At 38.0% G+C, this 27,563-nt stretch overlaps 2 protein-coding genes and 1 long non-coding RNA gene across 6 annotated transcripts; 2 read left to right on the top strand and 1 right to left on the bottom strand.

Annotated features, from left to right (window-relative positions):
* On the top strand, positions 1-6,279 carry irf7 (interferon regulatory factor 7). The gene is made up of 9 exons (XM_027173105.2): positions 1-186; positions 1,560-1,713; positions 2,740-2,905; positions 2,987-3,060; positions 3,275-3,326; positions 3,916-4,071; positions 4,264-4,656; positions 5,526-5,641; positions 5,731-6,279. The coding sequence occupies exons 1-9, from the start codon at positions 170-172 to the stop codon at positions 5,878-5,880; spliced, it is 1,278 nt and encodes a 425-aa protein (XP_027028906.1). The 5' UTR covers positions 1-169; the 3' UTR covers positions 5,881-6,279.
* Positions 6,236-19,742, bottom strand: phrf1 (PHD and ring finger domains 1). 4 transcript variants are annotated; one of them, XM_027173104.2, is made up of 18 exons: positions 19,625-19,742; positions 18,451-18,607; positions 18,042-18,155; positions 17,454-17,638; positions 17,268-17,351; positions 15,978-16,111; positions 15,500-15,591; positions 15,168-15,331; positions 14,557-14,689; positions 14,283-14,392; positions 13,863-14,056; positions 13,432-13,557; positions 12,884-13,038; positions 9,758-12,523; positions 9,289-9,371; positions 8,487-8,612; positions 8,084-8,212; positions 6,236-7,935 (listed from the first exon to the last, which is right to left on the bottom strand). In XM_027173104.2, exons 2-18 carry the CDS (start codon positions 18,542-18,544, stop codon positions 7,783-7,785), a joined length of 4,842 nt encoding a protein of 1,613 aa, XP_027028905.2. In that variant the 5' UTR covers positions 18,545-18,607; positions 19,625-19,742; the 3' UTR covers positions 6,236-7,782. The 4 variants fall into 4 exon arrangements, with proteins under 4 accessions (XP_027028905.2, XP_047675313.1, XP_047675311.1 ...); XM_047819357.1 differs by lacking the exon at positions 19,625-19,742 and adding an exon at positions 19,289-19,428 and having other exon boundaries at positions 15,186-15,331; XM_047819355.1 differs by lacking the exon at positions 19,625-19,742 and adding an exon at positions 19,289-19,427.
* Positions 19,743-22,954: 3,212 nt separating this feature from the next.
* LOC113660250 lies at positions 22,955-26,273 on the top strand. The gene is made up of 2 exons (XR_003444771.2): positions 22,955-23,306; positions 23,730-26,273. It is a non-coding gene; the product is annotated as an uncharacterized LOC113660250 (long non-coding RNA).
* Positions 26,274-27,563: the final 1,290 nt, after the last annotated feature.

Here is a 27,563-nt window from a genome sequence, read left to right as displayed (position 1 = left end):
ATAGGTGCGTCTTTGATGTCACCAACCGGAATCTCCAAATAAGGATCAAACTCCGCCTTCGTTTTTACATCAAGTCTCACTGGGTATAAACATTCTGTTCGTGCCGGAAATTCTGAAAACTCTTGTCTGATTTGACAAAATATCAGTTCATCACCTGGACTAGAGCGACATGTCGATAACAAACAGGTAGGGTGCTGTTAGTATTACATTCTATTCTATTTTATGTAAATGAAATGCGCAGTCAGATCCGTAGCCAGCCTATTGAAGGGGGTGTGGGGTGGGGTATTTTTTTCCAAAAAGTGGACCTTTTTGCAGTTTTTCTCCTCCTTTTGTATTTAGTTATGAGGTTCAAATACTTCATTTTGGTGACCTTTTATGCACTAATTTGTGCTGGATTAGCTTGTCTGCTGGTATCTTAACGAGCACGCTTTTTGATGCACCTAAATTATTTACTGCATCGTTGTCAATTTGCTTCCTCATGTACCACCTTAGTTAGTCCATACACAGTTCATAAGTTTAAAGACCACACTAACAACAGAATAGATTTAATGAGCTTTACTGAAGTATTAATAATAATGATTTTCATCATCATTTCTTGACTCTCTGTCCATGCTTCTTTGCTTGTTGCTGTATTTGTCTTGTCACTTATGTACACTGGTCAGTTCCAATCTTCTTGGGTGCAATTTGGAGAATATGTTACATGTTTCCCATGTAAAGAGCAACTCGCATGGTGTATTTAATCTATCGTTACTTATTTAAGGGAAACGTTGAGACTGAAAAGTTTTAACAAGCTAACCTAAATAGAAAAGGAAATGAATGTTTATATAATTGTAATAGTAATAAAATTACCTCCCTGGGATGTAACAGTTGCGTTGCCAGTGTTATGAAATTACCAAAATAGTACGTAACTGGACCGTACTTGGTTATCTCGCGACGTTAGGAGACCGTAGTGGCGACGTAGTGCTTGGGTACTGTAAGGGTAATGAAATTACCTCCCTAGGTCGTAGCAGTTACGGTGCCAGCTGGTCATGAAATGACCAAAAATGACCAATAAATTCCGTAACTAGTACGTCGTGTGTTAGCTGGGTAGGCATCTAAATCAATTAATATACTAATCATTCCAGATAGTTTACCTCAAGCGGTCCGCTTTGAAGTTAGAGCATTAAAGACGCATACCGAAGGAGAGAAGCATTTCCATTGGCTCCAGTCTGCCGGTCTTGTCCAATCACAAAAGTCGATATTGCACAGCCAATGTCACTGAATATCCCACTAAGTTTTATTATTAAAATTACGCTACGTTTATATGGTATTATATTGTAGACAATTGAGTGGATAAAATATAGAAATTCTTTTAATCAATATATATATATACTTAATATATATTGATTGCACACACACACGTCCAGCTACAATAATGTATCATATTAATTTGAAACAGCAACCCAGAATATTTGTCACAAGCATTGACATTGCCCCTGCCTACGGGCTTGGCAGTCAACATGTGTCCATTCAACATAACGTTAATAATCTGCTGTTCCTGTTGATGTTGTTGTGAGCAGTGCAGTGCGACCCCAGTTTGGACACTGGCTCCTAGAGCAAGTGCAGTCCGGACAGTACGGGGGACTTTACATGATCGACCGAGACACATTCCGCATCCCATGGAAGCACAACTCCAGGAAAGACTGTGGAGACGAAGACAACCAAATCTTCCGAGTGAGTGTCTGCATTCTAAAGTCAGGGGGTAGATTTATAACACAAGACCAAGAACACACAATGCATCATTATCATGGTTATAACATGTAGAATTCTGGTAGTAAATAAGCAGTTTGGGGCAAGTCGTGGCCTAATGGTTAGAGAGTCTGACTCGTAATCCTAAGGTTGTGGGTTCGAGTCTCGGGCCGGCCACGACTGAGGTGCCCTGGAGCAAGGCACCGAACCCCCCAACAGCTCCCCGGGCGCCGCAGCATAAATGGCTGCCCACTGCTCCGGGTGTGTGTTCACTGCTGTGTGTGTGCACTTTGGATGGGTCAAATGCAGAGAACGAATTCTGAGTATGGTTCACCGTACTTAGCCGTATGACACGTTGCTTTCAGTTTGACTGGATCCTTGGGAGATCCTTCAGTTTTCATTATCTTAGCCAACAGTCTTGTAAATGTGTTCTGTGAGGGGAATTTTTACTAATAAAAATGCTCTAAGGCTCCAGTTAATAGCCAGAATACTGACTTTTTTGAGTAATAATCATATTTAAATCGTTGTATCTTTGGCTTGTGACATGGGTTATTACTGCATTAAAAACTAATTAAAACTGCACCAACTACACGTTCAATATTAGAAGATACCTATTAAAGGTTCAAAAGATGTACCCTGTTTGGTACCACCTGAATAAGTACATAATGTATACACAACTAAACATGTTTCCTACCAGGTGGAAGGTTTGTAGTGTTAAAAATATTTTGATAATTTTTAATAACAATAATAATTATTCAGAAGTTTTGGAAAGACATTGCATGCTATACACAATGTATTAGCCAAACAAACCTTGCATTTACAGTCACTGGCACCGCATAGTTGTGTACACTTTTGGCTAGTTTATTAATCACCTACCTCAGGGGTTCATTTTATATCCAATTTAGTCTTTAAAACACTGATGCATTGGTAGTGACATGGAATTGTGTGTGCTGCATATATGCTACTGGTGTAACTGAGTTATATAAAAGAGTCTTATTTTTCTTGGTCTAGGAATGGGCTGTGGTTAGTGGTAAGATCAGTGAGTATCCCAATGACAAGGCAAAGTGGAAGACCAACTTCCGTTGTGCCCTCAACAGCCTTACACAGTTCAAGATGATCCAGGACAATTCCAAGACGGAGAATCCTCACAAAATCTACCGTATCATCCGTCCTGAAAGTAAGACACCTGATGCTAACAGATATACAGCCTCTAACCTTGGCCTATAAGAAGCTGAATCACATCTATCTTCTTCCATAGACCATCAGCAGTGCTCGCGCATTAACACTGAAGCCCTGTACAGCTCCTCAAACAATCAATATGAAGAAATGGAGGTAAGTTTCCCCAAAAGTCTAACAGTATTAATATAGCCTTTTCTGATGAGTAAAGGTAATTTTCATAATCACTAATGACGATGGTTCTTTAACATAGAACAGATATGTTTAAACATTATACTTGTACAACAGAGATGTTTCATTAAGCTTTATTTAGCAGATATGATTCAAAGTGAAAAGTAATTTATGGCCATTATCTTGTTTTTTAATACAGTATGATTTGCCAAACCAAATAGAGACCTTGGATATAAATACACAGCCCCCAGGTACGTCTCCAAAAGAGCACCAATCTTTCCTATAAGGTGCGGGTAACATTAAATTCTTTGCTTGTTAAGGATTGATTAAGCAACTAGCATGACAGAATCATAACAACAGTTACCTTGTAATGAATAGTAATGAATTGTAAATGAATAGTTTGTGGCTATAGACAGTTCTCATAGTGATTATATAACCCATTAAAAATATAGTGTATATAGTGCTATAGATATTAATAAATGAAAATAAATGGCAAATTAATTGAACCTTTCTTACCTGTAGCTAGTCCCTGGTCCAATGAGCTGACTAGAGCTAAATAACTTAAATAAAGTAAATGCATGTGATTGGCTCTGGCAAGTGTCAAGTGATGATATGCTACAAAAGCTGAACTAGTTCATGTTTACAGTTTAGTACTACAGCCTGTTTTCATATGACAACCCCTGCTTAAGTAGTTACCGTTAAATACACTATATCACCAAAAGTATGTGGATACCAGACCAGCAAACCTATAAGAGTCTAAGTCAAAATTATGAACACAGTCTGTACTCCAGAGTAGGGTAAAATTATAATATGCTAATAATAATTTTGATTGCTGTTTAGAAATACAATATTGGCCAGACTACCAACAACCCATCCAACACATAGAAGACAACACCAACTACAGTGTCCCCCAAATGCAGGTTTTGCAGCAACATTGCCTTCTGAATAACACACCCGTATCAGCACCAGTATTATTACAGCTAACCCACAATATAGGTATGTAAAATCCAACAACCACTCTTTTCGTTTCTTATTTACATGCATTACTTGATGGAAAGCAATCAACTCAGATACTAGAGCCATGAGGTTCATTTTATTGTATAAATATAAAAAAAATCATATTACCAATGCATTCATTTCAAAAAGACATTATCTAATTTTCTAATCTCTCTACTTGTGCCTTCTCAGTGCCTCAACCTTTCATCCTGCCTTCTATTTTTGAGCTGGAGATCTCCATTCACTACAGGAAAATGGAGATGCTGAAGAGGCAGGTTAAAGGTCCACACATTCAGCTCCACACACAGTGTGATCAGTCAGAGCTGAGGGGTGTTTCTGTGCCCTTCCCCAGCACTGACGAGCTCACTGATCACAAACAGGTCCATTTCACTAAGCACCTACTGAACAACATCAGTAGGGGTCTGCTCCTGGAGGTCTGCCCCTCAGGCATCTACGGCTACCGCCAGGACAAGTGCAATGTGTTTTTCAGCACCTGCAATCCTACAGAGATCCCGAACCCAGAGCCTAGAAAGCTGCCCCAAAGCCAGAATGAACTGCTCTTCAGCTTTGACAAGTACAAGAAAGGTAGGAGACAGCTGGAAACTAGATATTAACATCTACATGAATTATCTGCAGTCTAACATTTAAGATTAGGAACTGTTTTATGTTTTATTTATTATAAAGGATTGATGAAAGAAATAACACCCAATAAAATTGTCCCAACATCATAAAATAAATTAAATGAAATGAAATTAAGTTTGCTATATTCACATTAGCTTCCAAGACAAAATCTAATTACAGAGAATTGTACATATTTTACAATGTCAGTAGGTTGTATAATGTCTTCAGGTGTTAGCCAAAAGCATCAGATCATCAGTGTAGGATTATTTCACACAGCAAATGACACTAGGTAAAATGTGCACCCAGTCAGTGGGAAAGTGGGCAAAAACGATCGCTTAGCACAGGTAGAGCCCTGAAATGACAAGACTGGTATTGATATGTAGGTAAGGTGAGATATAACCAACCATTAAGATAGAAATGACACATGCAACAAATTATTTTTCTTTTGGTAAGATTATTAGGAGTGGCTGTTATTTGACTTATTCCAGCCTCTTAAATGCTTTTAACTTAGAAATGAATCTGCAGGTTGCTATGTCTATGTAATGTTTGATTATAGTCTGTAAAGACTGTATAAACAAACTGTACTGCTTCTCATTTATCCAAGTTCTGTGTTTTGTAAATAATATCTATCGGTTGATTTATAACCAGTATAACCAGGACTTGCTTTTTGTTCAAGATACATTCCAACTTGCTTATAGTACCTGGGGAATGTTTGCCAAGACATACTTAAGATGTGTTCCAGTACATAAGGAATACAAGCGAATCAGAAACATATAGATACAATATATTTATCAGCAGCAGCATCATGCAGTCTTCTTAAACCTTTATTTCAGATCTCATAGATTTCAAAGAGAACAGGCGAGGATCTCCAGAGTACACCATCTATTTGTGCTTCGGAGAAAGGTTTCCTGATGGAAAGCCACTGGAGAGAAAGCTGATTGTTGTGAAGGTAAACTGCTGTCTGCTTTCTTTCTCTTTTTCAATTTGCCCTGTTGCTTGCCGGTAGCATCAGTTTTATTTTATGTATTTATTTTGCAGGTTGTGCCTCTGATATGTCGTGAGTTGCATAAGGCAGCACAGTTGGAGGGAGCATCATCTTTGCAAAATGACAACATAAGCCTTCAGCTCTCCCACAACAGCCTGTATGAACTGATTGAAGCCACTTTCTCACCACCTCCAGCTGTATAAAGCATGGTTTTAAGTCAACTGATTTCACTCAATGATTTCACTCCTTATCTGCAGCAAAGCATAATCGTTTTCCACAAAAAGCTGTGTGTAACACAAAACGGGTTATAATTTTTTTTTATTTGATTTTATCAAAACTTTAATCACATTTGCTCCCACTGACAACCTTATCTAAGTGTTTTTTTGTTTTTGCTCTGTTACTCGTTACTGTGCCCAAAGGGCTACATTTTTTTAAGATTTCTTGTTTCTTACTTAAACAGATTTTTTTTACTATAGTTTGTCATATGGATAATAAATAAATGTATACACTGTACTAACAAATCTTATTATAGTGTGTGTAGATATGTAAAATTCAATGTACTTTTGTTTTCATTTTTATTAATAAATTGTTAAAGAAAGGTATTTACAAATCAGCAGAATGGATTCTCCTGTTCACAAGAAGAGCCAAGCATAATTCCATCAGTGATGATAAGGCAGCACATTTCACACAAGGAGGATTATCTGCCATCAGCAACTAGGAAAACATTATTTCCTGCTTCTACAAGCATATTACACTAATTTCTTTAAATGCAGAGTAACCAGTCCTTACTCGTCCTAAAAACAATAAAATGATGCTAAAATTAAATGAACACTAAAAAAGTACAACAAACACCCTGTTAATAAAAGATCCTCCTTCTGTCCATTTAGTTTATAGGAATAATGATCACGAAACTTTATCCCCATGATGTCCTATAGCACCACTCTCGGTCTTCTACACTTAAAATATCTGTACAAAAACAAATATATAATCGGCAAATCAACTTTTAAACAATGAGGGGAAACAATTAACCAAGATTATTTATATTCAATTAATCTAAATACAAAATTTTCATACTGGTTGTTAAATAATAATCCTATATGGCTTACTTAATATTATCAATAAACAAAAGATTTTTGAGCTTTACTGAAATATCCATGGCGTCATCGTACAATATTCAAATCCTCTGACAAAGTCTTATATATATATTTGTTTCAAAGTAATCTTAAAATAATAGACAAAAAACAATTCATCGTGATGGTGATACAGGTCTAAAATCATCTGCTGACAAAGGCTGGGCCGTGGAGCTCAGATTCACTGAACTGATGATAATGCTATAATAATCTCTCTAGTTATAAGATTTCAAAAAAGTTCATATGGTAAAGGAAAACTAGGAAGAAATTTTTCTGTTGTGAAAAAGAACTTACATGTCACACCTGAATCATAAGCCATCCTGACACTAGTCTGGTCATTGGCCAGATGAGGCATCATAAAACCAAATGTAAAACCATGTGTAACATCTTAAAACATTTAAAAAAACAAAACAAAAATAAAAAACCCAGTGTGTACATCTTCAGATTTAAATCTCTAGCAAGCTCAGTGTGCTAAATATACATATATACTATCAATGATCTAAATTCTGTTATCTAAATGCTCTGAATTCTGCTATAGTGAGCAACAGTTAATCTGAAAAGGTTGATTTTTCCAGTTCTCAAACTTTCAATGACAGCAGTACACTGTGTCACAACAGTGACAAAGCAAAAGTATGAAAAAGTAGCAGCCTCAGTGGTGAAATTTCAAATGCTTTTGCATTATGCTTGGTAACACTGTCGTATTAAACGTTTCAAAACAGATCATATTGTCTTTAACAAAGTCAGCAAAAAAAAGCCCCTATACCATCATTAACAATAGTGTACCATACTTCTGGTACACACCCACACTGTAAAATAGTTCTGTTCATCCCAGATCAACAATTCCTTCTTGCACACCTTCACAAAGGTGAGAACCTCTGTGCAAAGAATACAACTGTACAGACCTTTAGGGTCACATCACTTTAGGGACTAGAAGGGTGTGCATTGAGTTTGTTGATTAGCAGCTACACTGTGCTTTCAGCTGGGCGTTTCTGAACCTTTGGGGCCTTCGGCACTCTGCTTCTCCTCTGCTTTACGATGTTTCCTGGCATGTTTGTACATATCCACATATGCCTTTACCAGGTTGGCTACTTTCACTGGGTTAATTTCACCACTCTTACTGTGGCACACCTGGTAGAGGAAGAGGAAGCAAAGTTACTAAAAACAATGGAAAATAAAGATTCTGAGGAAGTCATGTGCTTCATTGTAGCATATGACTCAGAGCTTTACAACACAGATCCCAATAACACTTATGAAAACCACAAAAATGAAATCATACCTTCTGGACAGCCTTGCGCAAGATCTCTTTGTACTCCTCCTTTGTAATGTCCCTTTTCTGATAAAAGGGTTTGATGGCCAGTTTCACCTCCTCGATGGCCCGTTCTTGCATATGAAGTTTCTTCATGTACTACAGGTAGTGAAATAAAAGGTTTATGGACTTTTGGTTACCACTATATTTCTGAAGCCCAAACGATGTGCATTAACTCCTAACGATAAATTTTGGTATTCAACCTAACTAAGTCTAACTAACCCAAATATAAATTAGAATCTTATTTTTCTACTGTTTCCAGGTACCACAAAGTTGATTTATGTAATAATCTAAAAAAATCAACCCTCTCTTCCCTAATTTTACCCATTACCCAATGAAAACATGCCAGAAATCTTGCTCCATGTGCACACACCTTGTCTTTCTGATCAGGATTCTGCAACAGCTCCTCATTGTGGGATTTCAATTTCTCCTGGCTAGAGTTTGAACTCCCTTCCAGTGCTGGAGAACTGATGCTCGTGGCTGTGGATCTTGAGCCACCCTGTACAACAGGGGGAAAAAAACATTGTGGGAACTTATGACTGTGGAAAAAACTATTTACAAAGGTTACTATTTACAATGGAATAAAACTGTATAATTCACACATACAGTGACATTAAATGGTGGGGGGGGGGGGTATTTTCAATTCAATTCAATTCAAAATACTTAATCTGTCTCTCTATTCTACAGTGATCACTAACATACTCGAGTCATCATTTGACTCCTTGAGCTCTTTAAAAAATTAAAAGTCTGCGCTATTAATCACGCCAAGATTTTGTGTGTAGATAAATAAAGAGACTGAAAATTCAAAGAAACCTAAAGTATGCTGAGGCATAATATTAAAATACACTGACTACAGCTGAAAAGAACATTAAAAATCTATCCGTGTGTGGCATCAGATTTAGAACTGCATGCATATATGTGCCAAGCTGCAGAATTCTGTACATAAGCATTTTCTAAAGTCTGAATTCCTGAATAGTTATGATTTCCCAGCTCTTCACTTTCATTTCCACTGAAAGCCCTGCTGCTTATTTTCAGTTTCAGTCACAAAGCAGAGCAGATCTGTGACTTACAACACTATCTGCTGCCACCCTGAGGCTGTGTTGGCAACTCAACACTTCAGCCCTGAATGGGCTGTTATAATGTTAAGATATCTTTACTGAGGAACATTAGTGTACCTGGCCAGTGATCTGCATGGAGGAGGATGAAGCAGCCTTACGAGACCCTTCTTGTTTCAGTTTCAATTTGAATAGTGCAAGCTCTGAAAGTGACAAGTAAAAAGAAACCGAAACAGAACACAGTTATACAGTAAAATACCATATTATAGACATTCCCTGGTTAAAAAGTTGGTGAAATCCCAACTCTGCATCATGTTCCCTGTGAGCCAGTTTAATCATTTTTTATGGCAGTCACTAATGTTAACTTTAACCTCCAAACTATCAAAAATATACACTCTGCTGCTGACTAGCCACAAAGCAGTTTACATTTTCCATTTAGTCCTGCATTGTCAAATATGTCTAAATGAGACCAAAATATTAATATATAAATATTAGAAGAGACTGCAACACTGCTTTGCGGTTTCCCTGCGCATTAAAAGTGAGCATATAATTCTACAAATCTAAACGAAATGAATAAAAATGTACTCACTGCTCATTTTGTCTGGCTGGGACACCACAGGCTCTTGTATATTCCAGGTGACTCGTTTACCCTGTGATTTGGCTTTGGTGCCTGCTGTTACTAAAACTGACTCCGTCTCCTGTTTGACCCCTGCTGACTCCTTGCCTAGATCAGCCTGGGGCTCCACAGCATCTGCAACTTTAGCTTCTGGCTCATCCTTCATCTCCTTCTTAATGAAGTCTAAGTTGTCAATCAAATAATCAACATTTATCTCTTCATCTGAAGAGTCTGCTGGTTCTTGTTTTACTGGACACAATGCTTGCAGAGGTTCTACATCCATCTCCACCTTTGGTACCACAGACAGGCTTGTTGATTCACAGTCAGTCAACTTTTCACAATTTGTGGGATCAGGACCAGGTGAAGATAAATTAATCACAAGAGCATCATCATCACTGCAGGAGTCCTCATCATCAGGCCAAACCTGCTCTTCCTTGACCTGTTTCACCAGATAATCTTTCAATAGCTGGGACTCTTTAATCGTACTAAGCGGGGAATCGTTTTCTTCTTTAATTTCAATAGGTTTGGATTCATGTGGTTTGGGCAACATAGAAACCGAAAGCACATCATCTAAAATTTGCTTTCCAGACTTTAATGTTTGTGAACACCTTTGACTACTGGAATCAGTCTCTTTTTTAATTGAAACAACTGAAAGTTTAGTGTCACATTCATTGTGTCCTTTCTGTCTCTCCTTCTTTACTCTGTCTATAGTGCGAGTTGGCTCATTTTCCTCAGCAGAAGCGGATGCTCTATTTTTGTCAGTGTGCCTCTCTCTATGAGGAGGGCCTTCTGAAACGTTCTCTCTCCGTCTCCGGTCTCTAGAAGTTGATCTAGACTTTTTCCTTTTTGATCTTACCACATTTCTATATCTTGCTCTCGAGGAAGACGTCTGTGACAATGTTCGCTCTCTCCTCCTTTCTCTGGACCTTGATCTGGATCTGGATCTAGATCTTGAGCGAGACGTTGACCGTGAATGAGAATATTTTTTCTTCTTTAACCTTTTCTGTCCCTCTTTCTCTCTACTGTCATAGCGGTCATGACTTTCATGCTTTCTTCTTCTATTCTTTAAGCTTTCACTGCTGCTGGAACGAGTTGAGCGCCTCCTGTCTTGTAAGTGGCTTCTGTCTCTAGATCTTGAACGAGATCGTTTGTAGCATGGAGATCTAGACCTTGACCGCCTTCTGTCTTCAGACCGTGAGTGTTTCTTCTGTTTATCAAACCGTTCAGAGGCCTTGAAAGAAGGGCTGTTGGAGGTCTCTCCTGAACTAGCACATGGTACTCCTATTTCTTTCTCCTCACTCTTGTGATTTATATCAGAACCTCCTGATACCGATGACAGCTCATGAATAAATCCATTTCCTTTGGCTACCTGAAACACACATGGAGATTTTGCTGGAGATGGTTCAAGATCTGGTTCAGACTTAACTTCTGTCATGGCATTCTGGTCACTGTGTTGTCTAGAGGGTGAGCTAGATCTGGAATGATCCAGAGCTTTTGTTAATTGACCTTTGGTATTTCCACTCTCGTCAGCCTCAGAGACTACGGGGCTTCCAGTGTATGCTTCAGATCGAGTTGCAAGTAGGGTGGCTGGCAGATGAGAAGGCGATGACCATGACTCATCTTTAGGAGAGGTTGGCTCCTTTTTAACTTGCACTTTCATTCCAAACATTTCATCATCCAGAGGCAAATCCATGTCCATGGACTCCATTTTAATTTCACGTTCAGCATCTTCATTTCCCCCCACAGTCTGTACAGTGGGTGGTGGGCTTTGTAGATTCATTTCCATCTTGTCATTCTCATCTTCAGAGTCGGAGGCATCAGATCCTGTGGGATTAAAGGGATCATAGACCTCACTCTCCACAGAGGTCTTTTTAGCCTGTGAATAAGATGACAGCAACATCTGCTTGCCTTTCCTGTTTCTCTTCACATATCCTTTATCTTTTGCAAGCAGGGCTTGATCGGGTACCGAAAGCCGCCGAGCATGCCATGGGTTTCCACTGCTGCTAATGCGAAAACTAATAGCAGAAGAAGAGGATGGCTGTGAATTTGATGTTAAACTTGCCGAGGTTGATGGAGTAGAGAAAGAGTTCGAAAAAGAAGATGAGGGAACAGCTCTGTCCAGTCTTTGCCTCTGGCCGTCTATTGACCTACCCTGCCTACTTTCACTCACTCGCTGTTGGTCAACTGAATTTTGCTGCCCTTTGTCACCTGCCAAACTGTTCATGGAAGACTCTGGTAAGTTACCACCATTGCTCCCTGTGCTGCCATGTGGAACAGAACTGTTTTCTCTTTTAATCTTTGGTATTCTAGGCAACACAGATACATCCACCCATACTGGCTTTGGGGGAGGCTTTTTTGCAGGGACGTTTACGGTACTTCGGCTCTCTCCAGGATGAGAGTCAAAAGCTCCATTTGTAACTGGGGGTTGGCCTCTGATGCTACAGGTGCCCCCTTGACTGTGTCCAGTTCCAGTTAAGTTTGTGGGAGCTGGTCTGTGTGGAACAGGTGTAGATAAGCATGGGTGTTCAAGAACAGATGTAGGTGCGTGGGAAACAGATGGGCAGGATGTTGAATGTGTTACTCTGGAAGGAGTGAGTTGAAAATAACTTTGTGGTGAGTTTGTTAAAGGGCTGATGGCCGGTGCAGACTCCCTGCCGGAGTGCATGTCAGCTGCGCCTGTGGAAGTAGTTCGTTCGTCAGAATGTCCCGAGATGCTGCTCCTTGGAGATGACAAACAGGCTAAAAGAAGAAGAATTATGAGAAACTCTCAGGCCATGATGAGCATTACACAGGCATTACACAGCATAGAATTAGTCTTTACAGGGATTTATACGCTGATCAATAAATAGTGACACTGTCACTATTTAATATAATGTGTGTTCTTTCAGTGCACTTCATGCACTTAGAATGGTGTCTAAGGCATGTTCCCTAAAATACTGAAGCTAACCTCATGATTGAGAGGGATAGGATGATTTACTGTAGTAAACATACTGCATAACAAGCTCATGGTGGAACCATCAACTACTATTTCAAATATTAAGTATTTATTTGATTATTTAGTTAATTAAAGTCTAGTTTATATGAGAGTATGAAACTTACCAGGTTTGGGCGCTTTAAGAGAGCCATCTCTGTTGATAACCACATCAGAGCTGTCCATCAGCAGCAAGCTTTGGCCGCTGAGGATACTTCCCAGCAAGTCCGGGACTGGTGCAGCCTCAGCCACCTCCTCCACCTGAGGTAAACCGTGCCCTCGCCTGGTACCAAATCACACACAGATCACAGAGGTTTAACTATATACACCAATAGCATGTCCATCTTGTACTCCAGGCAAATGCTTAATAATCTGATTCAAAATGATCTTCCATCTTTTACTTTCACCACTAGACTGCAACCCACATCATCATAACAAGAGAAATGATATATAATTTTACACTTGAAATAAGTAAAATATTCAGTAATAGGCTTAGCAACCTTCTATTTGTTTAAAAACATTCTTTTTTACATTTATTAGAAAAAGCTAAATATAAAACTAGATTCAAGGTCTCTTTACTTGCTAGGTTTAACTTTTTGCAATGCAGCAACACTATGCACTGTATACAAGTTACAGAAGTAGAGTATATAAGGAATATAAAGGGATGGCTGGGTACCTGGACAAACCACCAAGTATGGGTCTGGCTACAGGCTGGTGTGAGCGCAGAGCAGAGCGAGACAAACCCCGCCGTTTCGCTTCCAACAAAGAAGCCTGAACTGGAGGCTGCTCTATCTCCTCATCCCTGAAAAAGAGTTCCATTCTTTAGGCCTAAAAATATACTGCCAACAATCGTGGAAGCAAAACTGACCAAGTGAATGCATAAACTTTTAAATTAAATAGAATAGCTATTTTAAAGCAGATAAAAATAGAGAATAAACATACAAAGGCAAACATATAAAGGCAATCAGTAAAGTAATTAGGTAAGTATGTTGTTTTATATATACAGAGAGAGTATTTAAAGGCAACCACTCATGTAAATGTCTCCTTGATAAAATCTCATTCTTGGTCTTCATCTAAACTCATTTAAAGTTAACATCATAAACTCACCCATTATCAAAGGGATCGAGATCAAAGGGATCTCCATAAATAGAGAGGGATGCTGCCCCAATGTCTGCTCTCATGCTGCCTAGTGTTTGCTCACACGGACGGTATACAGAGGGGATAGCGGAGCTGCGGCTGGATTTCTTTATGCCCAGACTCTGCGCAATGCGGCCCTGTGCTGTGGTCTTCTTTTTCCCCACCTGGGAGGCCAAAATGGAGCCATATGAGTATATCAATAAGCATCAATCCCCTCTCAATGTTTGACAGACATTCAAACATGACAGACAGAAGCCTGGCAGCTCTCACTCGAATGCCATCAATTTACTGTACTTGTAATCTGAGACAGTGGACGTTATTATAAGTTTGGTTGCAGAACAAATATTAAAAGACGCCCCTGACGTTATGATGAAACAGGCCGCAACATACCGCCTTCCTTAATTTCCTTCTCCTCACTTTACGCTTCCGCCTTTTCACCTTTGTGGTTGAGGTTTTACCGTTAATGTCCTTCCCTTCTTTTATGGTTTTCTTTCTTGGTGCTATATTAAGATATAAATTGCAGAAATTAATGGTAATATTAAATAGTATATTCACCATGGTAGCATGTAATAAAGGATTAAATATAAAACCACCTCACAGATCATAGCATTATGGGGACAAATAGAGACAAGCTATGTTGATGCTTCTCAATTTTATTAGCTACCTCTCTTGCGTCTTCTGCGAGCTCTTGGGCGAGGTGTTAAGTCCCTGATATACACGGCGGTGTTAAGTCCGGAAACTACGGCATTGATAGTTTCATCCAGCCAGGTGGACTGCATCAGGTACCGAGGTGCAAGCTGAAAGGTCAACAAAGTCAATACATCACCATAATCATGCAGGAATAATTTAGGTAGGCATGCTAGGCTGCAGTACTCAGTCAAGACACAAAGAAAAACCACACCACCAACACACAAAAAATTAAATTAAGACCAAATTAAATATTATGCACTAGTCTATTGCTGTTACACTAACAACCTTATCATGATTTGGGGAAACGTGCCATGTATAAGGCAGATCTCCAAGATCTGGGTTAGATTGCCACAACTCACGACAAAAATCAAAAAAATTTTGTCTAAATCAAACAAAAAAAAATCTGTATTAAATCAGTAATAAATATTCAGGAATTAGTTTCTACCATCTAAGTTTGTGTTAGCAGGCAAAGAGCTATGATGACCGATGAGAAATTGATGCTTTTAAGGAAACTGACAACAGCCAACTCATCTTAAATCTAGGCACCAGTATGTTAGAAGAGCCAGACATAAGCGTCATGCAAACCTGTGAGGCAGTGCGTGCCTGTGTGATACGGTGTCTATTGACGTTGGCTCGGACCCTCTCACTGTGCTGTGTCCGGGCAATTGCACGCATGGGCCTGGAGCCTACCGGCCGAGAGCGGCTTGTGGTAGGAAGACTGCTCTCTTCCTCACTCAACCGCTCTTCCCCTGAAACAGAAACAGACGGAAGTCAGAAGTGACAAAAGTGTGTGTGAAACTGTATGTGAAAATGATTTATATAAAAAAAATTATTCTAGAACGGTTTAACTCGTACAATACAATGAGATGAGATAACAGGACAATAATTTGCTACTATTGGTAAAAATTTGTCATTACTTCTGTTGCGGTTGTTTGGTGCACATTGTGGACAAAACCATTCCTCAACAGGCACAGCATCCAGTGGAGGTGTTAAACACTCCATATGATACCTTTAAGAAAAAACAAGTGTGTCAGAAATGTAAATAGAAAGAGCCTAAACCAACAAAAAATTACTGAGTTACAGAAATATGGTACTGATTTTCTTGCATGCACCAGCACTAACTAATTTTGACCTAAAATCAGCATTTATACCATTTTGGCCTCAAGCAGACTATAAGGGGGAAAAAAGGAATATCCATGCTTTACTGAACAAGCTGTGAATGTTTTCCAATGTGAGTACATTACTACACCTCAAAAGCATACAGGACATCGTGGTAACTACATAAATATTTGTTTGCAAAATATGTATTCACTGATCATGTGTTTTACAAACCTTAACTGTTAAACATGACCCTGAGAGTCTTAGACACAAACAACGACAGCACAAATGTCTCACCCGGCATCACAGCCATCACAGAGCAGCAGGCGATCTTCTCTGTCAGTCCCCCCACACACCTCACAGCTGGTCTGCTCCAGATCCACATTCACCTGCTCCTCTTGATCTTTTTTCACTGGCCTCTGAACTGTAATCTGCAAACAGGCCCAACTCTTCAATACTCTATACATGATATTATTGGTCACTCATTTGAAGACAGAAAATAGATACAACTATGAGAAACTATAAATAATAAAGTTCTAAAACCTTTGGTGTAGGATCATCATAAACTTGATTACCGTAATTTCCGGACTATCGAGCGCACCTGAATATAAGCCTCACATACTGAATTTAAAAAAAAAATATTATTTTGAACATAAATAAGCCACACATGTCTACAAGCCACAGGTGCCTACAGGTATATTGAAACAAATTAACTTTTCACAGGCTTTAACGAAACACGGCTTGTACCAAAAAATAAAAAATTAGCGGTAAACAGCAGCCTACCAAAAAAGTGATTGGTCACTATCTTCCACCTATAAGGCAAGAAGTAGGACGTTTTAATATAGGATCAGCTTTCCAGTGCTGGAGAGAACTGAAGAAGCAGGAAGTTGGCCACATATTCACAGATTGGAGTTTTTCCGAGCTAAACACTCCTGAGCTAAACGCTGTTACTACACAAATAACACCTATTATCTATCGTAGTAATGCTTACGTCACACGTAAGCATTGTAAGCAAGGTCACACTTTCTCCGCCGCATATTGACAAGACCCGCCCCTTTCTGCTCATTGACTACACGTTTGTTTTGATTTTTGTTTTGATTTTTAGTTTGTGGTCCCGACTCAGTTTTCTGAAGCATTTCTCAAACATCGGAGACCCTGCCTTTAACCCGTTCGGCAATTTCATCGTCTGATGAAAGCTTCATGCCGCCAAAAAACTGAGCACGACACAGAACGTGTTGTTTTTTTGTTAAAAAATTTTGAAAAATCCATATATTAGCCGCGTCACTGTTTAAGCCGCAAGGTACACAACGTGGGAAAAATGTTGCGGCTTATAGTCCGGAAAATACGGTAAAGCCCAACATACTGTCTGTTTTTACCTAATGTGATGTTTGCACACAGACAATTTAATTTAGTCATGAAATTTAGTCATGTAAATATACATTTATATTTAGGATTTCTTTAAGCTGAGGTGGGTTTTTTTGTCTATTTTTGAGACGTTTTCAAGAATTCATTCACAAACATATTTTGTGTTTTCCCAGGCCACAACACAATTAAATAAAAATATAAAATCAGTACTGAGCTCCGTACCGTCTTTTGGACTTTTCCTCCATAGCATGTTCTCAGTAGGATGTTACTGAATACTATGCGGTCGACGGGACAGGAATTGGCATTCTAATGACAAAAGGCATGGAAAATTTGTCATTAAAGAATTCCCTTTCAAAGTGATATAGTGTAAACTACCTGTATACTGCTGACCTACAGTGTCATGCTCACCTTGGCCCATTCCACAATACAGTCCAGACAGAAGTAGTGTTCACAGTTCTGGGGCGTGGCTACTGGCTGCTCATGGAAAGAGTTGAGGCAGATAGGGCATTTATCCGCATCCTCATCTGAACTCAGCCCAAGATCTGTTGGCTGTGCACCTATTGCTCCCTCAATCTCCTTTACACCATCTTCATCTATCAAATACATGTTCAGTATAGAAGGAAAGAATACAGAGTTAATAAGGGTCAAAAAATGTGTCTGAATACTTCCCTCACTGTATGTTCCAATGCAGACAACAATAAGAGCTGTGGGGAAAGTGAGTCAGAGACTTGCAACTATGCATCCTGTGGCTTATCTTGGTTAATTTGTGTTTATAACACAAATTTTAGATTATATCACGATAACAGAAAATATAATACCTCTGTTCCTTTCTCACAAAAAAACAAAATGTCCAAACGTTCATTTTCACTTATAACACCAAATTGTATTTACTACTAAAGTAATGGTACATATGCACACTGTACATCTCTTAAAACACATTTATTTTAGAATTTAAGCTAAAATGTACAAGTAATGAAAGGATCATGATGTGCTTACGATCACTCTCATCTTCCCCATCCTCTTCCTCACCACCCTCATCTTCTCCATCCTGGGAATCATCATCTTCCTCACTCTCTGAACCTTCCTCATGTGAGTCATCACCATCTTCCTCTAAATAATGCAGATATTAAATAAAATACAGCATTTATTCATCATATCAGGCATGTAGGCAACATTTAATGTATTCAAGACTCTTCCATGACAATTCAGCAGCAGTAAGATATTAAATATCATCATATTTTTTATTTTTAATTTTAAGGATAACTTTTTTTCGGTTTTAATTTTAAGGATAACTTTTAAGCAAATTTAGACATCCTAGCATTTCGTGTTTTAGATAAAGTCCCTCTCTGTACAAAGGACCTGAACAATCACTGTCCTTGAAAAAAAGTATATTAATACACTATACCTTCATCTGAGAGAATAGATGCAGAAGGTCTTTTGCCTTTTCCACAGGTAATGTTCTTGTTGATCAGCTCATCCTGGCTGTCCTCTTCATCCATGGCTCAGCATTTGAAACTCCACAATCTTGAAACGGTGTAAATAAACTTCTGTGTATCTAAGTGCTATATAAATAAATAAGTCAATTAATTAATTAATTACAAAAACATAATACAAACAGGACTACTAGTGAGCATCATATCGACTTACCATTACTTAAAACTAGCTATCTAACAAATACTGCTTGTAGATATTATATGATATTCGATATGATATTAGATCATTCATAGTTATGTTGATTGCTCTTTTTCACACGCTGACTATTAATAACTAAAAACATTTATTTTAAAGTCCAGGCTTGTGTTTTTGGCATCACGTCATCTGTTTTGTATTTATTTCCTCGAGCAAGATGCTTTGTTTTGATTCCTGTAGAATCAGTGGGGAGTGTCATGCAACACAAGCTACAAACAAAAGTAACATTGACTACGGTATACGGATTAAACTACTCTGAATAAACACCAGAACAACCGAGTACTTATTTTACTTCTGCATGCAGTGCTTTCTGAAAGCTTATGTAACAGAACAGCTAATCGTTATTAACCAAAGTGCTATGCTATGCTAAGCTAAGCTAGGATACGCTTTGCTAGCTTTGCCCTTCTACACTCTAATTTTAACTCCATCTGCTAGACTTGCTTTATTTATTGGCCAAGCCACCTTCTGCTGCTCAACCGGTTAAAACTGTGGGTTGTTAAACCGTGATTCTTTATAGACTCTTTTAAATAAGTGTCTAGGTCCCATGCACCTACCCTATACGGCTGTGTGTGACATTATTAGTGTATTTTGAAGTCCACACACGGTTTAGTTTTGGAGTGACAGACGCTACCGGCTGCACAGAGAAGACACAGAAATGGCGGAAGGGACTCCAATCACAGTAACACTTAAAGATACAGCGCACATTTCGCCTCAAACTGTCGCTTTATTTTCTTTGACTGTTTTTAACGCCTCTGCGATGAACTCTGTATCTACATTAAAGAAGAAAAATATCACGAGGTGTCGTGCGGCTACAGGGAAAGAATCAGCGAAGGGAATGGTGTGAAGTTTCCAACACTGTGCTATACTGCAGTGAATTATTATTTACTCACAGTCTAAAGCTGGTCGGAGCAAGTATTCCCAATGGCCGATATGTTGGGGTGCCGATACTTTTTGAGGGACGTGGATACGAGAATGTGACGTCACCGAATACCAGTGACGAAATTTATTTTGGGGGCGGTGCTTCACATGACGTCATCCGAACACCCATGACGCAATTCCCCTCATTGTGCTGAGTGTTTTGATACGTCACACGTTCGTTTTGTGGTATTTTTTTTTATTTTGGGGCGGGGCTGCACGTGACGTCACGTTACCCGTGAGGAAGTTATCCTTATTGTTCTACTGGCTCCTAGAAGCAAACATTCTGTTTTGAATATTCTTCTTAGACAAAAATGTATTAATTGCTACTCCTCCTAGGGCTTTCAAGCCACATGCACCAAAATCTGAATTTCAATTCAAGCGATCTGAGTACCGGTACTCACGGTACCAGGTATTAAAGTGGCCTTCTTTGCCATAGACACCCATTATAAATTTTAGAGTTTTAGAACTCGGCAAGCTATCTACACCTATCTACACCAAACTCAGCCATATTCTGGGTGATACTCTGGACAAAGATTTAAATTGGTGTACCGATTGGCGTTTTCGGTTTTCCCACGGCCCCGCCCCTAAAATGCAAAATCAAAACATTGACATGTAAGATATCAAAACAGAACAATGAGGGGAATAGTGTCAAAGGTATTCGGGTGATGTGACCTGCTCATATCCACTCGCCACCAAAAGTATTATTAATTAGTATTATTAATCACACAGGCCTTTGGGAATACTTGCTCTAACAAGCCAACATCAAAGTTTGTCATGACAAACTTTACAAATCTATTTCTGAGTTTTTTGATACGTCACATGTCAATGTTGTAGAAAGTTTTTTGCTTTTGCATATATTGCAGGAAAACCGAAAGGCCAGTCAGTACACCAATTCCAGAGTATCAACCTAAAGAAGCTGGCTGAGTTTGGTGTAGTTAGCTCGAAAACTTGCTGAGTTATAAACCTCAAAATTTTACAATGGGTGTCTATGGCAAAAAGGCCATTTGAGACCCAGTATCATGGGTACCAGAACTCTGAATGCTTAGAAAAGTAATAGCAACAAACTTCAGACCAGGTTATGTTCTATGACATATCTGATTTTGGTGCATGTGGCTCAAAAGCCCTAGGAGGAGTAGCAATTAATACATTATTGTCTATGAAGAATAAGCAAAACAGAATGTTTCTACAAAGCCAACATAAATAATGACAAGTATAATGACAGCAGCTAGATGTCATAAATCAAACCAGGAAGTATTGATAAAAGTCCCATAATTGTATTCATATTAATACAGTTTATTAAATTATTAAAACCTCGGTTTCCAAAGTTTCAAAACAGAAGCAGTAGTGACCAACGTTTCATGTTTTTAGCATTTTATGTGATGGGGAGATGCCACTGCCAATCTATATGTGATCTGACACAAGCCTGTGTAATATGTGATCTGACACAAGCAACCTTTAAAAACAGGTGGATTCTGATCAGATTGCAATACATAAGATATATTTTCTTATATTTGTTTACATTTGCAACCATGGTGATAATAGCTTTAAACTCTCTTAAAATCTTAAACATTTTTTTGTTATTGTGTTATTGGACTTAATTATACCATGTTTTAATAACAAACTATTCATTCTTTTGTCCATCATGCACCTTTTGTTTAACTGATATAATAATAAAACAAATAATAATAAATATCTTTTTATTTTTTTTTAATTCTGTGTGAGGTTTCATGCTACGCAACTCCAGTGTCCTTTGTTTGATCCTGTGCTCGGGTTACTGTCTGTATAAAGCTTCAGCTTCCTCCCATTTCCCAACAACATGCTAGCTGGTGAACTGCCTACACTAAATCACCCTGTGTGAATTTGTGCAAGAATGCAATTGTTCATAGTTGGTTGTGTTGTAGACTCTCAGAAGGCTCCAGATCCATGGGGAAACTACCAACATCAAGACTACCAATATTGGATCCCTTCACAATTCAAGCACTTCACTGGTTTCTTTTAAGACATTAACACAGTTTCAATAAAACACAGTATTCGAAAAAATCAATGGCACAGTCATTTTCATATTGACAATTATACAATTCCCTGACTGGGTTAGCTGGTAGACCAATCTGGTTGAACATAAGCATACATTTCACTAAGCAATGTGGAAGAACACGAAACTTATTTCAGCCAAGCAGGAACTAAATATGGCTGCAGTTAATGTAGAGCCTTGCAAAGAAGACAACCAGAGACTATACTGATGTCTGTTGCTGTTTGATGTCTTCAGATAAAAAGAAAGCTAAAGGATTTACCCCAGGACAATTTTTTAATTGATGAACCAGGTTCATCTTGTATAAACAGGTCTTCATGCACCAAAGATATTGTACGCTTTTATTCTGGTCATTATTTAACTTTGTAATCCAATATTCTTAAGCATGAAGCCTCTCGGTGAAGCTTCCTTGCCTGCAGTTGTGCACGTAAAGATTTCTTGCATAACCAAAAGCTATTAATCATTTTGTAAATGGCATGTCATCTTGCTACACCCAGCAAACTCCACAATACACCAATTATTTTAGTGAAATAGCCAACAAGTAGCTTTGAAAACAAAACTAAACAAAGTAAAAGAAAAAAACAATTAAAAAAAAGCATGAAGTTTTTTAAAAATTTTAATAAATAATGTACAGGAACAATGTACAGCAAAACTGGCTTTTTATCTCATGTTGTATAATAAATACATATTTGTATTTTTCAGGGTAGTGGAAAAATGAATCTATAAGTGTTGTCATGTTTGATCTTTTAAAGAATTAAATATTCCTAAAATTGTATATTTATTTAAATTAATATTTTGTTATTTAAATCGTGTATATATATATATATATATATAAATTTACATATGGAAATCCTCATCAAAAATTCAGTCATTTCGTTTTATTGAAATCGTTTCCCCATGTCTGTCTGTCTGTCTGTCTCTCTCTCTTTAATAGTCCCTATGTCTCTCTCCCTCTCTCGCCACTGTATCCTTGCTACGTGCACATCCACACCAGCTTCATGGCAACGCGGTACACAAGCGAACTGAGTCATACCACTTTCTTTTGGCGGCGAGGGGAGCGATTTTTCACAAATCACACAAATAAATGAAAACCTTGTCTCCTGTCGCTGAACTTACACCACATACCGCATGTATAAAACAAATAACAACTGGTATCGAACGAATAAAATAGTAACCTCGCTAAAGTCAAGAAACGATCAGAGTAAAAAATGGTTCAGTCCCAAAGTAAGACGTGCAGAACCGAACGCACCGCACCCCAGCATAACTCAGACAGAGTTAACCGAACAGTATGTGTCATAGTGTCCGCCTTTCAAAGCACGCTATTTGTGGATTGTATTCGAAGGGCGTGGTTAATCCAGAAACATTGTTTTACTATTGGCTAATTATTATAAAGGATAAAACTCCATTTGCATAAGCAGGTCAGGTTGCAGATGCAGAGGAGTGGGTAGGGTAGGTGGAGCGCAAGTGAGCTGAACTTCTTGCGCTCTTCTTGTGAACCTTTTTTAAATCCTACTTTATTAAGAAACTGTTTAATTATAAACGTGACCCATAGCAATTTGTTTTACACGTTTTAATAGAGCGAACCACTTGCTCTTGATTGATGCTGTTGTATGGAAACTTGAGTGGTGAGTAACTGACTTTAATTATAGTATGAGATCATTTTATTCCTTTAATTATAGTAAGAGATCATTTAATTCTTTTAATTGTCTTCAAAGTTGTCCCTGGTAATAAAATAAAACATTTTAATTTTGAAATGCTTTTGTTGTTCTATAATAGTTAACTCTTCTTATTCGTCTGTGTATATATTTATATATATTTTTAGGATTATTTCAAATACAATAATTTTGCAGTAATATTGACATACATTTTTTTTAAAATCATGTTATTTTTAGTCTCTAATTAATTTTATTCCCCCAAATGAGCCAATTATTGGTCCAGTGGTTGCACGTGCAGCCAAACCTGTGTTTATCTAATCATTTATATTTAAACCAGAAGAAAAAAACCCTGTTTGTTGTTTCAGTGATTTAAGTACTCTGTGGTTTCCGCAGGGTTCCCGCACACCGCTGACTTTCTGAAGGCAGGTAAGCCACTGACTAACGCACACTGCGCCTGTTCTCCGCTCCACTGTGCGTGTGACAGCGGCTAACCAGCTTTTGGATGCCTTCAACTTCACTTCAGCACAGAAAGAAAAGCCACTGGAGACTTGTTTAATGGGTCTCACCGGAAACTGCTTCTCCTTTTCTGGGGGTATTTACTGTGTAGCGCGTGTACGTGCTGCAGGTCACATGTACATCTACTCCATCTATAGACCATCTATACACCATTTATACGCCATCTATACTCCTCTGGACACTCACCATCGCCATTAGAATACACCAGCTATACTCAATCTATACTCCTGAACACTCACCATCGCTATTAGAATGCGCCATCTATACTCCACTGTACACCATCATCGGAATTCACCATCTATACTTTACTGTACATCATCACCATTAGAATACACAATCTATACTTCACTGTACACAATCTCCATTGGAATACACCATCGCCATTAGAATACATCATCTATACTCCACTGTACACAATCTCCATTGGAATACACCATCGACATTAGAATACATCATCTATACTCCACTGAACATTATCTCCATTGGAATACACCATCTATACACCATCTCCATTAGATTACTCCATGTATACTCCACTGAACTCTGTCTTCGTTAGATACTCCACTGAACACTCAAAATCTCCATTAGAATACTCCATCTGTACTCCACTGAACACTCACCATCTCCATTAGAATACTCCACTGAACTCCTTCTCCATTAGAACACTCCCTCTATACTCCACTGTACACCATCTCCGTTAGAATACTCCATCTATACTCCACTGTACACCATCTCAGTTAGAATACTCCATCTATACTCCACTGTACACCATCTCAGTTAGAATACTCCATCTATACTCCACTAAACACTAACCATCTCCATTAGAATACATCATCTATACTTCACTGAACTCCATCTCCATTAGAATACTACATCTATACTCTACTGAACACCATCTCCATTAGAATGCTCCATCTATACTCCACTGAACTAACACCATCTCAGTTATAGTAGTCGTGTACATATCAATTGACATTTCAGCTGTTAAATCTACGTATAAGCAATTAGTTTATTCAGATGATGCCATATCTTGCTGCATTAGAATAACATAGATGTAATCATACGTGGCTACAGTAATATGGCTGAAATGCAACCATGCATGCAAAATTTATTTTTTTATAGTAGTGTGCCTTATGTTATCACATTTGCATTTCTGACATTTAGCAGACACCGTTCTCCAGAGTGACTTACAATTTGTTTCCATTTATACAACTGAGCACCAACTGGTTGAGGTTAAGGGCCTTGCTCAGGGGCCCTACAACAGTGGCAGCTTGGTGGACCTGGGATTTGAACTTATGACGTTCCTATCTATAGTCCAAAGCCTTAACCATTAGGCTGCCACATACCCCCATACTTTACTACAGTAGTTAAGCATACCATTACCTTACTTTACTACTACTTTACTACTAGTAGTAGTAAAGTACTTTACTACTAGTAGTAAAGTCTATGTTTGACCGTACTATGCTTTATTTAAGCCAACATGTGACTTTTACCATTTAACTTTATTACTGTTTATATCCTGCATGTAACCATAGTTTACTGTTGTATAACTTGCACCAATCTATTCCAAAACTTATATAAGTAGTATATAAACTATATGTGTTGACAGATTATTACTGTAATATAGACTACATGTGACTATACACCATTATAGAATTTGTTTACGTATTGCTGTACATTATAGTATACAATGTAGTCCATTATACTCCAGTGGTGACTGGTGTGGATGCAGGTTTCCATTCCAATTTAATCCAATCCATAAGTCACGCCTGAGTGTACTGAAAGCCAAGATCATCTAAATAAGTTTAATCAGATGTAGCTTTGGCCATTATGGCTCATCCTGGGAAAGTGTTTGTGTTAGCACATACATTATTACAGTAATGTAAACATTGGGATCCTAAATTATTGCAGTACAAAAGGCTCGATTTGGCCACACCCTACTAAAGTAGATTAATGACTCTACGCTGTTACAGTAGCATATTTGTCTATATGTGACTATACTTTGTACAGTAGCTATAGCGAGTAATGGTATGTAAGGAGTGTAAGTATGGGTGAGTCAGAGTTTAAGAAGTTATGTCTTACAATTGTTTGGCTTAAGTGTGGCCCTAAGCTGGTTAATTAACTATTAGTAGTATGGTAGTGTATATACTACCTATGGCCATACCTGATATGTCTATAACTGAACTATAATATAACTTTCATGTAGTTGTTAAATATTTTATCTCTAAAGATGTAAAGCTCATGTATTATAGCAGTATTGGGCCATCCAAACAGTCCAGAAGTATAGCTAACATGAACGAACTTACATGGGACTTAAATAAATAATTTTAATGTAAAAAGACTCATTTTGATTTGGGTAAATGATACTAAGTTGGCAAGATAAAATCTGTTCAACTGTTTAATAAACATGAATGAACTGTGTATTAACTTTGTATGTACTTATTATTTTAAATGTTTTTGCATCACTCCTTGCTATTAGTACTATGGCTGAAATTAACCTTAAGTTCTGGATCAGCGTTTAATGTTATTTATTTATTTGTTTTTGCATGCCTTATCATGGTTCATTCAAATGAGTATATGAACACTATCACACTGGGTTGATTTGCATAGAGTTTGCAGTGTTGGCTGATTTTCCTGAGAATATTGCGTATTATCCAAAACACAGAGCTTTGGTATCAGATTGTCATTGTGTCTGCATTCCTCACCTATCCCATAACATCATAAGATATATTGTAAAACAGATGACCTGTCTTATTGTTACATGCCACTGTATATAGATTTTAACATTCTTTTGACCTTTAAACATGAAATGTTACAAAAAGTTTGCATATACTAGTTACCTTTTTATGGCTGTTGATTATAGCGTGTTGCATTTACTTTTCACGTGATCTCCATGTGGAATTTAGGTTGAGACATATATGACTAGCACCGGTGTCTATACCATACGCAGTGTGATAAGATAACTTGCTGAACTGTTGACCTTCTTGTGTAGCAATATCTCACAAATATCTGAGACAAAAGTATTCATCCACCTTATTATCAGAGAGGAGTACTGTGTCCTTTACCTGTTTTCCTTCCCCTATCCTGTGTAGATAGTGAATTGTGTTGGTTGATAGGAAGGACTGACACATGCTGTCATTCTGAGAGATGCAGGGATTTGAGGTTTAGCTTCCTTTAGCCATCAGACAGTTCCCTGATGCTATCACGCTAATCTGATTTTCCATGATTGATTATAATAGCAAAACAGCCAGTTGAGAATGGATCAAGCAGAAATGCACTTTATATTACTGTTGGTTTGAGAGTATTGAACAGTAGTATGTTAAAGTATGCAGAATTTAATTTACATATTTAAATTTGATAAATTTCAAATTTTGCAACAAAGGGAAAGCAAAGCTTGTTTTGCTAGAATGTAAACGGGATGAGAAACAGATCATTAATTGTTCACCTGTTATAAAAGACAGGGTAAATATTAGTGTGTGCGGATCATGTGATACTTATTGTATTATATTATCTTCAAGAGGTTCTGCATGTGTAATGATTTGGAATGCACAGACGATCATATGTGAGGTATGAACTCATACTAAAAGTACAGTGTCCTGGCTGAACAGGATGTGCATTTCCTTTAGCATTAGAGGAAATCTTTTTATATCTGTGCTACAATTTCTGAGACTCAAAAATCACACCACCGTTTGAGCCACATCTGATTTTAAT

This window comes from Tachysurus fulvidraco, chromosome 10 (genome assembly GCF_022655615.1).
Source record: "Tachysurus fulvidraco isolate hzauxx_2018 chromosome 10, HZAU_PFXX_2.0, whole genome shotgun sequence".
NCBI classification, from domain to species: domain Eukaryota; kingdom Metazoa; phylum Chordata; class Actinopteri; order Siluriformes; family Bagridae; genus Tachysurus; species Tachysurus fulvidraco.
This window is presented reverse-complemented; position numbering and strand designations above follow the sequence as displayed.

Bases quoted from the DNA above. Each gene is read 5' to 3' on its own strand.
- phrf1 (XM_027173104.2), bottom strand. From the start codon at position 18,544: ATGGATGAAGAGGACAGCCAGGATGAGCTGATCAACAAGAACATTACC. The intron at 13,039-13,431 runs GTACCCAGCCAT...ATTTGGTACCAG, and splicing joins ATACTTGGTGGTTTGTCCAG to GCGAGGGCACGGTTTACCTC. The intron at 8,613-9,288 runs GTACACTAATGT...CCTGTTGTACAG, and splicing joins CCATGCAGATCACTGGCCAG to GGTGGCTCAAGATCCACAGC.
- irf7 (XM_027173105.2), top strand. The intron at 2,906-2,986 runs GTAAGACACCTG...CTTCTTCCATAG, and splicing joins CCGTATCATCCGTCCTGAAA to ACCATCAGCAGTGCTCGCGC. The intron at 3,327-3,915 runs GTACGTCTCCAA...ATTGCTGTTTAG, and splicing joins TATAAATACACAGCCCCCAG to AAATACAATATTGGCCAGAC.